This window comes from Lactuca virosa, chromosome 9, assembly GCF_052849685.1.
Source record: "Lactuca virosa cultivar CGN04683 chromosome 9, Lactuca_virosa_CGN04683_v6, whole genome shotgun sequence".
NCBI classification, from domain to species: Eukaryota; Viridiplantae; Streptophyta; class Magnoliopsida; order Asterales; family Asteraceae; genus Lactuca; species Lactuca virosa.
In genome coordinates this window covers 141,834,464-141,847,662 of record NC_136434.1, presented here as the reverse complement: position 1 = coordinate 141,847,662, position 13,199 = coordinate 141,834,464, and the positions used below count along the sequence as shown (strand labels likewise).

Here is a 13,199-nt window from a genome sequence, read left to right as displayed (position 1 = left end):
CAGTCCAAAGAAGAAGACCACACCCCTCACACCATTGACCAAGTATGGTCTGTAGATTAATGAAAAAAACCTTTCCTTTTGTTTTTATCCACTGAGAAAAGAGATATGTCCTATCCCAACACAAAGAACCCAAAAGGCAGTAACACATCCGAGACTTCGACAAACAGTAAAAATGAAATCTCCTCATGACTCCCACATGCATATCGTTCATAAAATTGTTTCTCACGTTACCACGGGCTCTAAACTAGTTTGGGAGCGCAAACTAACCACATGATCATGTAGTCTATGTACAAGGAGGACCATGAAGAAGAATGGTTAATTGATAGTGACTGCTCCTTGAACATGACTGGAAGGTTAGAATACCTTCGTGACTTCAGGCCGATCAGTGGTGGCGGACACATCACCTTCGGGAACAACGCAAATGGAATAATCGGGGGATATGGAGTGTTGACTATGGGTAGCTTCTCAATTCAACGAGTTGCTTACGTAGATGGTCTTAAACACAACTTGATCAGTGTTGGTCAATTGTGCAAAGCTGGTCATCGAGTAGAGTTCGACAATGAGTATTGCTATATCATAACAAGTGACAGAAAAAAACGATTAATCAAATCCAAAGCCGAAGGGACAATGTACCCACTGGATGTCTCTTTAATTATCGGCAAACCTCAACTATGTTTCTTGTCAAAAGCAGTATCCGAGGTGAGCTGGTTATGGCATCAAAATCTGGCACATCTTAATTTTAGATACATCAACAACTTGATGACTGAAGAGTTAGTCCGAGGACTACCATTCTAAAGTTCAATAACGATACTTTGTGTCCAGCATGTGAGTGTGGTAAACAAACCAAGGGAAGTCATCAATTGATAATTGATTCCTCGATTGTTGAACCTCTTGAGCTTCTTCATATAGACCTCTGCGGTCCTTCAACTGTAGCTAGTCTTCATCAAAAGAAATACATTCTGGTTATAGTTGATGACTTCACTCGTTTCACTTGGGTCTTATTTCTAAGACTCAAATCGGACACACCGCAGATCTTGATCAACTTCATCAAAGAGATAGAGCTTCAGATTAAACTTGCTGTTAGAAGAATAAGAAGTGATAATGGCACAAAGTTTACTAATCAGCTCTTGGATAGCTTTTTGTTATCAAAAAGGATCAGCCATAACTTCTCGGCACCATACACACCGCAACAAAATGGAGTGGTGGGGAGGAGAAATAGAACGTTGGTCAAAGCTGCAAGATCCATGCTCAACTTTTCCAACTTACCTCCATACTTTTGGACTGAAGCAGTGGCAACTACTTGTTTTGTTCAAAATCGAAGTATCATCTACAAACGCCTCAACAAGACTCCGTATGAAGGTCTAAATAATCAAAAACCCAATGTATGTTTCTTTCATATTTTTGGTTGCATGTGTTTTGTGGTCAACAACAAAGATCATATGAACAAGTTTACACTGAAGTCTGATGAAGGCATCTTCTGTTGGGTTTTGAGCATTCTAACACTCCTATGGTGTACATGCAACCCTATAAACCTTGGATCTATGTTTTCTCTATTATACATGCAAATATTAACTATTCCAAGGTTTCATCCTAACTAGCATATTATGAAGCACCTATACTACAAAGTTCTAGTTAGATGACATACCTTTTGATGTAGCTTGATGTCTTCAAGATTTAAGAGCTTAGCCCCAATAGTGTGGAAGCCTCAAATGGAATCACAAATCACCAAAACACCTTGGAAGAACTTGAGAGAATATGTATGCACACTAAAATCGGCCCACTCTTATTTTCACACACTTGTGCCAATTTTGTGAGCCAAGGACCCCTTTATATATTATGGAGGATTAGGGTTACATCCATGTAAACCCTAATACCCATGACCTTTCATTTACATAGGATCCATGGGTTAAAAGCTCCATGGACCATCCATGAAAGCTTAGCCCAACCTAAATGAACTTGGCCCATTCCATATATATAAGAGTCCATATTTAATTAGTTCTTTTTTGATCACTTAATTAATTCTAAATTAATTCTTGATAAATACTAATTAAATAATATGATTCCATATTCATATATTAGAACTTATAATGTATTAATATAAATCATAAATATACTATTCTCAAAAGACTATCCATATAAATTGTGCCGGTGAAGTGCAACCCAAATGGACCATGCCTGGTCGGGTCAAGTACATACCAAATATAGTTATGGACTTAGACATTAATCCAACAGTCTCCCACTTGGATAATTCTAAAACTATAATTGAGTATGACTTCAAAACCTAACTGGCAATCGTAGCTCTTAAAGCCGCTGTCGAACTCTGACCTTGTCAATGACTTGTCCATTAGATAAGGGATCATATATTCCTCCATTCTACATATCATATGGACTGAGACATGGATTATAATCATTCTCTCTGTCCATTTGTTGTTTCCCGATTTTCGATTTATGATGACCGACTGATTGAACAAATCAAATCAGTCCTGGCTTGGCCAAGCACTCACATGTGTCATCGCTAAATCATCGAGGGGCCCACAGATATCGCTTTTATCCCGAAGGTAAAAGGAATGGATAAACTTCGACTCATATGGCTTGTTCTACTACTTGTTGAATCATACACAAAGGCACGTTTTATAACATCGAGTTACAAAATGCGTTTTCGTGCAATCAATGTATAACCAACTCATAGTAACAACTCATATCTCTAGGTTTGAAGAATATAAGATATTATCGTCTAATGATCACTCGTGATAAAATCCATGAAGTGATTCAAATGAGCGCGGGTTGAATCCAATACTCAGAACTTATGAGCACTCATGAGTGTTGTAGCACCACTTTGTCCACGGACTTGGACCTCTACAAACCAACCCGTGACAGTCTTGATTCATATCTACTTCCAACATATGACCGACTGTGGATGGTTTGAATAACTTAATGATTCGGGAAGAGCGACTTAGTTATTCTGGAAGTCAAAACATGCAAAGTGAAACACAAGAATAAATGAATCAAATATGGTATCAAACCCTATGAATATAAATAAATACTTTTATTTATCACCATACTGATTACTCATTATTCATTGTTTCGGTTTTATCAAATTTATACTTGAATTAAAAACACTAGTTGTCCCATGCTCCAAGCATGTACACTATGTTTTTCAAAACAATAGCTTTGCCATACACCAAGTATGGACTCTATGTTTGTCTATGATCCTCACTTTGTGAACTAGATCGATTGAACATACTTTCAATGATTCTCTTTTCACACTCCCAACTCCTTATCGAAAAATGTAAGAGTTCCAAATTCTTATCATTTACTGAAATCTGTTTAGATTTTAAACTTGTATGCACTGACCCTCTTGTAATGAATATGTACAAGGTCATAAAGACTTGTCAACAGTCATTACAGGGCATTCCAATGAAGATCAACTCCATGGAAACTAATTCAAACAACATTGCTTTGAATATCCTTCTTGCATTAAGTTTTCTAATCTTACACAGATAACTTCCACCTATGGAGACAACTCCATATTCCCATTTTGACTACGACTTCTGAACAAGAGTTGCCTCTTTTCAGACTATGTCAATATGGTCCTCTAGAATAACATTATACTTCCAACTGTCCCTGAGCAACCAATCTTTGGTAAACCTTAGATTGTCCTCGACAATTGCTTAATCACTTTAGTCATATCCACTTCTATACCTTTTCCCCTTCTTAATGCCCCAAGGCATTTGGAAAATTTATAAACGATAAATATTATAGCACATGTAATCGATATTGTACCCAAAGCAAATGGGACACGATTCATGATGTCTCACAAAAAGACATGATTCTAGACCAGTCTTTTGCTACAGTATTTTTTGTTTGCCATGTTCTCAAAATTGACTATGAAGAGGGATGCCGTAATCATAATCGAATTTTGAGAACGCAATATATAGAATTTCCTTAAGTTGAACCAATCCAACATGAAATTCATATATATATTCTTGACTAAAGGTGATTAAAATATCTATCTAAGCCTTTTAGAATTGAAATGAAGTATAATATCCTCTCCCTTAATTATAGCAAAACAACTTTTTCAACACCTGCAACCTCATGAATTGAAACTTTTGTTTTCTATAATTAACATTGCTAACATGCAACACTAACAATAATTATCATGCTCCCACTAACATGATGATTATTAGCATAACACTTATGCTCCCACTAGCTTTGACATGTACTCAGAAATCAGCTGGACTTCTAGAAATCAATACTTTATTGACTTTCTTACCAAAGTTCAGATTTCTGATACCAGATGCTTTGATAAAACTTTATCAAAATCATACACCTTTCCTTAGATAGCATGCATGTGTGTCTAAACAATTTCAGAACTATGAAAAGGGATGCCGTAATCATAGTCTCAATTGTTTAGACCTCTTGCCATCTGCTTCAAATCTACTTGGTGGAAGTGTTTCCTCACCATCATTTTCATGAATCGGAGAGAAACCTTATGACCCTTAGATTTTATGGTGTATGTGTTCTTATCCATGTGAATCGTCAAAACCATAGTCACAAGACAAGGATAATGACAAATCCAAACTCATATGGACTGAACTTATGCAATCTTAACTTCTTGCTACCTTGCAGTACAGGGCCTGCCATTGCTTCCAAGTTGTTATGCAACCAATTGAGAACTTTCAGAACTCCTATGCAAAGCCAACTTTAACTGGAATGGGCACAGAATATGTCAACACGATAGGTTATAAACCTCAAGTCGTGTGCTAGTGAAGAACCTCAGGTTTTATTCTTGATTAGTTCTTGAATTTCTTTTTAGGATCTTTAAGACTCCCACTATCCTCTTGACATATAAGACTATCTTGCCAAATATTCAAGAGATAGTGCGGATTCTTTATCAAGACAAACACTTCACACAATTGGCCTTAGTTGGTCTTTGTTTTATCCAAAACATCACAACTTACCAATTTCAAATGTACAAGAGTAGGACACTTTTACTCTTACATTTGACAAGTGTTTTAAACCTTTCTTTAAGATATGTCACTCAAGTTACAATCTTGGAATATGACTCTAAGAATTGTTTTGGAACGAAGTATGACTCATCTTTCTGATCTAACCATTTCAACAATTCATGACTCCTCTTCTTAGTCATAAGAATGCACTAAGATGACCTTTAGAGGACTAATTGTGATATGATTTCTAAATCATTAAGATGATCACAAACATGATACTAAAGTACTCTCCCATCTTTTCAGATTTGAGAAACTTTTATCTTTCTGCCTAATTTGATTCTTCCCATTCGTTCTGCCATACATTGAGACTTTTCCAATGTTTCAGAATTATACTTAAACTTGTAAGTATAACCATATTTACTAAACTTTAGTAAATCAAATAGTCTTAACCAGCTTTGTGGTGGACATGACCAGCGCACAAGAATGTGTACTCGATCCCTTTAGTCCTTCACTTGACTCACACATCCATGTGAACAAGTAATTAGTCTTGATTTTCCAATGCTTGAAAGTTCTCATTGATCATACTATTTAACTTGCATGATTCCAAGTTTCGGTCCAATTGAAACTTGGGTGATGAGGAACTTTCCTGATTTGGTAAATTTAGACACTACCACAAATGAAAGAATCAAATCCATTTTCCAATATTGCTGTCAGTGGAATCATATACGCAACAATTTTCCACAAATGCCATTGTAAGGATACTTCAAATAAATAAAATTAAACAATTTTCTTTTATTTTAAAACTTTGTGGAAAAACTTATCCTTACAATCCACATGGAAAATTGTTGTTATCTATTCCTTAGCAATATATCATAACTTCTTAAGCAACTGCTCAAAATTCTGATGCGATCGAAATCCACCTTCGCGATCAGAATCAGCATATACTTCCTTTAAGATTTCTCTCTATTCTTTGATTCTTAAAACATCAACATGTGACCCAGTCATATCATGTATTGAGGATCTCAGAATAGAACTTAACAGAGTTAGATAATGGGCTCTACCTGATGTAGAGTCAAACTTATTGACTTTAACATCCTTAAGTAAATTTGGCAGCTTTGCAATCAACGCCCCTTCCTTTGGCAAAATAAACATATGGACCCTTTGGTAATGGGACTATCTCAGACTTAGCCTTTCTCTTTACCATTTGGTCAACCGGGTTGACTATGGCCAATCCCTTTCCATTAGGAAGAGAATGCTTTTTTCTGGATTTCCAGTGTCACCATTGTCACTGTCCATAAAGTTTTTGGGAAGTTGATCTTCTAATCAAATTTGCTTTACTATCGTTCCAAATCATTGCTGATTCAGCAGCACCAAGCAAATAGATATAATCATTAAGGTTCATGTCATAGTCTGTTTCATAGTAGACCCAAAGGAACTCACTATGTGACTTAGAAAGTGATTGAACATCCAACTTTCTCAAGACTTTGACACCCAACTCTCCCGGCTTGTCAATATGTGACTTCATCTCTAAGATGTGATCACACATAGACCTTGCTTGCCATTACGGCTTGAGTGACCTTGAACTTATGGGTTAGGGAGAATAATTGGAGGAGGTGGAGGAAGAGAAGTATGACTTCCATGAGCCAAACTCGGGAAGTCATATTCATTAGGAAAGCTTGGTTTGGGAAGATCATTGTTGTCTAAACCAGACATCTTTTGGGAGATATTCAAGTTTAGTTGATTTAAAGTCCTTAATATAACACCCAATATGAAATATTAAGGCTAGGACCCAACAACCTATTTATAACTGGAAGAGGGATGCCGTAATCCAAGTTATAAAATAGTTGAAGGTAGGTAAATGACGATTTACCAATTTCCACCATGAAAAACGAAATAATTTAATTAGGTTTTTACTTGGATTTGAAACTCCTAGATCTTTTGAGATTCATTGAACTTTTCAATGGCATGTTTCAATCTCGAGTGTGCCCTTCAGGTTTTGTGACTGAGATGCCGAGGATCACAAAACAAGGTGTGAAGTAACCATGCAAATATATTTGGTACCCTTAATATTTACCCCTCAATCGATGTGCCGGTTAACCACACACGCTCCAACGATACTATGATAAACATTAAGTTACCCTTTGCCTACCTTGTTAAGTCCAGGTTAGTGTGCCGGTTAACCACACACGCTCCACTAACAGCTTAAACAAAGTGCAAAGTGTAATTTCATGGATTAGCACCTTATTCACATTTTCCTAAGTAACTAAGATTGGGAATTTATAAGTGTTTAGTTACTTAGTATTTATCATTATACTTATAATGAAGGGAGAATTATAGTCCTTGTCCTACCTGTTCGGCTAACGACCCTACACCGGTCAAGGAAGCGGTGAGTGAGAGTGGACACCCATTAAACTGCCATTTTATAGGCAGTAACCTTATACCCCCCTTATAGACCGGCTTCGTGAATGAGGCCTACTAATGGTAAGACGACTTGCTCTTATACATATAATATATTAAACTTTTAATATTATAATAGTATAAGGGTGTATTTTAGACATTTAAAATACTTGGTGGTTTAATCTATTAATTAAACTAGACTTTTAATTTAATTAAACTCAAACCTTATATTTATGGATTAATAATACTCTTTTAATTAAACACTTTAATTAACTATTAATAAAGTGCATAAGAGTTAATTTGAACTATTCAACAAAACATCATAATTCCAATATTAAACTCAAAATTAAAACCATTTAATTAATTGTTTAAGTTATGAACCCAAGAGTTTTAGAATTCAATTCTTTTTTTGAGGGCAAGTTTTGTAATTCTTGAAAACCTTTGGATTCCATAACTTATGGAATTCATGGTGTTTTATGATGAAACTTTCCATGTTCCATAACTTAAGAACAAGTTATGGAATTCTTTAAAACATTAACACCAAATTTTGTAACTCCATAAAAACTTTGAATCAAATTTTTTTTAAAAAAACTTTCATATCCATAACTTATGGAAGTTTCAAAAACCCTTAAGATCACAACTTTAAAAAAAACTTTTGAGCTCCAAAATTTTATGACAAAATATTTAACTCCTTAAAACATTTAGATCAAACTTTTAAAACTAATAAAATAATCATATCATTTTATCTTTTACTAAATTTGACCTAATTCAACTCATATAACAAATGATTCAAATTTTACAAATAATTTGTTTTTCACAAAACAAGTAATTATCTTAAAATTTGACAAACGTCATGTTTTTTTCCTTTTTTCTCCAACTTGAAAATAAAACATTTGCATAAATATAACAGAAAATAACCCATGGCTCTGATACCACTGTTGGGTTTTGAGCATTCTAACACTCCTATGGTGTACATGCAACCCTATAAACCTTGGATCTATGTTTTCTCTATTATACATGCAAATATTAACTATTCCAAGGTTTCATCCTAACTAGCATATTATGAAGCACCTATACTACAAAGTTCTAGTTAGATAACATACCTTTTGATGTAGCTTGATGTCTTCAAGCTTTAAGAGCTTAGCCCCAATAGTATGGAAGCGTCAAATGGAATCATAAATAAACAAAACACCTTGGAAGAACTTGAGAGAATATGTATGCACACTAAAATCGGCCCACTCTTATTTTCACACACTTGTGCCAATTTTGTGAGCCAAGGACCCCTTTTGTATATTATGGAGGATTAGGGTTACATCCATGTAAACCCTAATGCCCATGACCTTTCATTTACATAGGATCCATGGGTTAAAAGCTCCATGGACCATCCATGAAAGCTTAGCCCAACCTAAATGAACTTGGCCCATTCCATATATATAAGTGTCCATATTTAATTAGTTCTTTTTTGATCACTTAATTAATTCTAAATTAATTCTTGATCAATGCTAATTAAATAATATGATTCCATATTAATATATTAGAACTTATAATGTATTAATATAAATCATAAATATACTATTCTCAAAAGACTATCCATATAAATTATACCGGTGAAGTGCAACCCAAATGGACCATGCCTGGTCGGGTCAAGTACATACCAAATATAGTTATGGACTTAGACATTAATCCAACAGTCTCCCACTTGGATAAGTCTAAAACTATTATTGAGTATGACTTCAAAACCTAACTGGCAATCGTAGCTCTTAAAGCCGCTGTCGAACTCTGACCTTGTCAGTGACTTGTCCATTAGATAAGGGATCATATATTCCTCCATTCTAGATATCATATGGACTGAGACATGGATTATAATCATTCTCTCTGTCCATTTGTTGTTTCCCGATTTTCGATTTATGATGACTGACTGATTGAAAAAATCAAATCAGTCCTGGCATGGCCAAGCACTCACATGTGTCATCGCTAAATCATCGAGGGGCCCACAGATATCGCTTTTATCCTGAAGGTAAAAGGAATGGATAAACTTCGACTCATATGGCTTGTTCTACTACTTGTTGAATCATACACAAATGCACGTTTTATAACATCGAGTTACAAAATGCGTTTTCGTGCAATCAATGTATAACCAACTCATAGTAACAACTCATATCTCTAGGTTTGAAGAATATAAGATATTATCGTCTCATGATCACTCTTGATAAAATCCATGAAGTGATTCAAATGAGCGCGGGTTGAATCCAATACTCAGAACTTATGAGCACTCATGAGTGTTGTAGCACCACTTTGTCCACCAACTTGGACCTCTACAAACCAACCCATGATAGTCTTGATTCATATCTACTTCCAACATATTACCGACTGTGGATGGTTTGAATAACTTAATCATTCAGGAAGAGCGACTTAGTTATTCTGGAAGTCAAAACATGCAAAGTGAAACACAAGAATAAATGAATCAAATATGGTATCAAACCCTATGAACTTGGGTAACGAATTCAGTCTGTAGGCATTCACAGACGCAGGTATTCACAGACGCTGGCATTCAGTCTGCAGGCATTCACAGACGCAGATCATGCGAGGTGCATACTTTATCGAAAGATCACTTCGGGAGGATGTCAGTTTCTGGGTGGAAGATTAGTTAGTTGGTCCTCAAGGAAACATAACCGTGTCTCACTATCAACCACAAAGACTGAATATGTGGCCGCTGCCAGTTGCTGCTCGTAGGTTCTCTGGATGAAGACACAACTTTTGGACTACGGGTAAAGGATGCTGCGGGTACCAATCTATTATGATTTAGAGAGTGCGATAGCCATTTCACATAATCCTATTCACCACTCGTAGACGAAACACATAGAACTACGATATCATTTCATTAAAGACCATATCCTCAATGGTAAATTTGAACTCATCTTTGTAACCACTCATGAGGGAATTGCTGATGTTTTCACCAAGGCACTCGACTTCACCAAACATAATGGATTTTTGGAAATGTTAGAGATGATGAATCAAAACCCACAGTTCTTCTTGAAAGGATAGCTACCATACACCTCATAGGTCTTCAGGTGTGAGTAAAACTGCTTCTTTTCTCTTATCAAATCAAAATTCTTGAAGCACTTTACTCATTTTTATCTCTCTCTAGAATAACTGATGTAGTATATACTTCATAAACTGCTCCTCGGTATACTCTGTATACTAAAGTCGTTTATGATCTATAAACTCCTCCGATATCTTTATGTTCTGTCTTTCTAACCTTTATGATCAAGCTGCTCTTCAGTTCTCATCTCCCACAGACGCATTAATGAACCCGCAGTCATTGCCTCAAAGATGCTTTTAATGTCATTATCTGCTACTTAATGTGACAACCCGAAACTTTTTCCGTTATCCTTACTCAATTTCCGTTAATCAAATTTGGGTTTTTATTTAATTCCATCAAATTTGATAGTTTAGGAAGGACTTTACGTTTAAATAAATCAATTCGGATTTATTTCCGTTCACGTTAGTATTATTTTTGGTCTAACGGAATATTCTAAACTCAGTTCGATCGAGTTCCGTATTCGAAAACGAGGTTTTCTAAGTCAAAACATAGTATTCGGGCCAAACAACCCTTCAAGAGGAGTTTACGGCTGTAAACTCTGTTTACGACCGTAAACACTGTTCACGGCCGTAAACCCTCCACCCCACCCCTTGGCCGTAAACTCACCCCTATATAAGGGATGAGTGGCCTTCATTTCTCACTTTACACACTCCAGAAGCTTTCTCTCTCTCTCTCTCTACAAACTTCGATTTTGCTCAAAGATCCTCAAGAATGTAAGTGATTCTTCACCTTGATTGTGTTTCTATCTCACTCCTAGTGGTAAATCCATGCTCCTATCTCATGAATCTCATCTTTTTCTAGATTTTCTCCCTCACCAAGAACACCAAGAACACACACTAGTGTTTTTGGACTCTAACCACCCTTTCAAGCTTCCATTACGTAAGTACTCTACCCTTAGCTTGTTGGATACAAGAATCACTTGTTATAAATCTAGAAATCGTGACCAGAAGGGTGTTTACGGTCAAGGCAATCTCCCTTGACCGTAAACTCTATTTAAGTGGTGCACAGTTGCCACAACACCCTCCTAAGCCTAGAACAGTTCCAGAAGGCTAGAAAGGACCTTCAAACACCAAAAATCGCACTTTTCGCCAAGAGTTTACGGTCGTAAACCCATGGACCGTAAACCCATGGACCGTACACTCCTTTTACGACCGCAAACTCCCCATTTTCAAATCACATGTGATTCTAACATTTAGTTTTAAGTGTTTCCTAGTCCCTAAGGTGGTTTCCTTCCATAACGAATAGTGTTATGCCCTCACCTAATGTATATATGTACTTCTTCATGCTAAATAGGATCCGTTTGTGTCCGTGGCTTTAATTGACACTCAACAATTCCTAGCAACTTACACTCGAATCCCAAGTCAAACAGTGAGTTCATACCCCTACGCTTTTTCCGAGTTTTTCATGTTTTCAAGGGGGGCGGAATACAAGCAAAAGTACAAGGAAACTTGTGCTCAAGTTATCTCATTTTGCATAAAATCATTATATGTTCAGCATGCTTTTAACACAGAAAACAGTTTTACCAAACGATTAAGAAATCAACTCGTAGAAACAGTTTTCAAAACTAAAGCAAGGAATTTGTGAATCTTGTCATAAAATGTGATATTTTACGAAGGATTTATACAAAACATAAACAGGATTTTCGGTATTATTACTTGTAAATTTGTTATTTTAAGTTGGAGACACGTCCTTGGTAACACTCCACCGGATTCGAGAGTGTATGACTAACCCTTGTAACCAGAATCTCTTGTTGGGAGAGCGTGACTATTGTGTATAGATCTATACGGGACTGACTATCCCGCACCTAAACTGCTAGCTACAGTTAGGCAGCCATGCCTGGGGTGACAAAGTCATAAAACGATACTGGCCCCGTTACGTGCCATATCTAGTTTAATGTATGGTTATAAAACTCGCAACCTCGATAACAGAGTTTTATTTTTGTAATGATGAAACAAGTGAACTAACCTCAAAGAAATAAACGATTTGATTACTAGAGGGTATTAATAATACCCTTAGGATTTAGTTCACTACCTATTTATTAGTTTTATTTATGTAATAAGGCTAATACACCTCATAGGGAACAACATGGTTTTCAAGGAAACTACATCTAACGATACAAGTATGGTAGATACTTGTACACCTCAGACGAGAACAGATAACCAACTATCAACTTTTAAGGAAAATATAAGATTTTCCTGGGATAACTCAACCTTACATAAAATGGCTGTTTAACATATAGCTAATGGATAATCAAACATCTTTCATAAGAAAAATATAGGATTTTCTTGGGAAACACTTTTCAAAGGATTAAAGAAACATTTCTTTCACCAGAACTACACGGTTATGAACTCACCAGCTTTATGTTGATATTTTTAAAACTGCTTGTATTCTCAAGGCAACAATAGACAGGTACTCTTGTCAACTTTTGGAGAAGATGGAGCATTATGGTGTCACGTCTTTGACTTTTGTTATATATTGATATGAACAAACTATGTTTTCAAACAATGTAAATATTCTTATTATAATGTAATGGTAGTGTTTACTTCGCTTACTATGATACAACTGTTGTGATACTACGCATGACGTCAACCGCCCCCGAACGTTTCCGCCGTTCTGGTTTGGGGGTGTGACAGATTGGTATCAGAGCTATTGTTTATAGTGAACTAAGTATACTGAACCTTACATGGTATACAACTATAAACACTAAGGGGCCGAAGTGCTCTGAACTAAAAGTATACTTTTAAAAATAT

General features: G+C 36.0%; 1 protein-coding gene across 1 annotated transcript; it reads left to right on the top strand.

Annotated features, from left to right (window-relative positions):
• The first annotated feature begins 342 nt into the window (after window positions 1–342).
• On the top strand, window positions 343–795 carry LOC145139860 (uncharacterized). The gene has a single exon (XM_079073538.1). The coding sequence runs from the start codon at window positions 343–345 to the stop codon at window positions 793–795; it is 453 nt and encodes a 150-aa protein (XP_078929664.1).
• The last annotated feature ends 12,404 nt before the right edge of the window (window positions 796–13,199 follow it).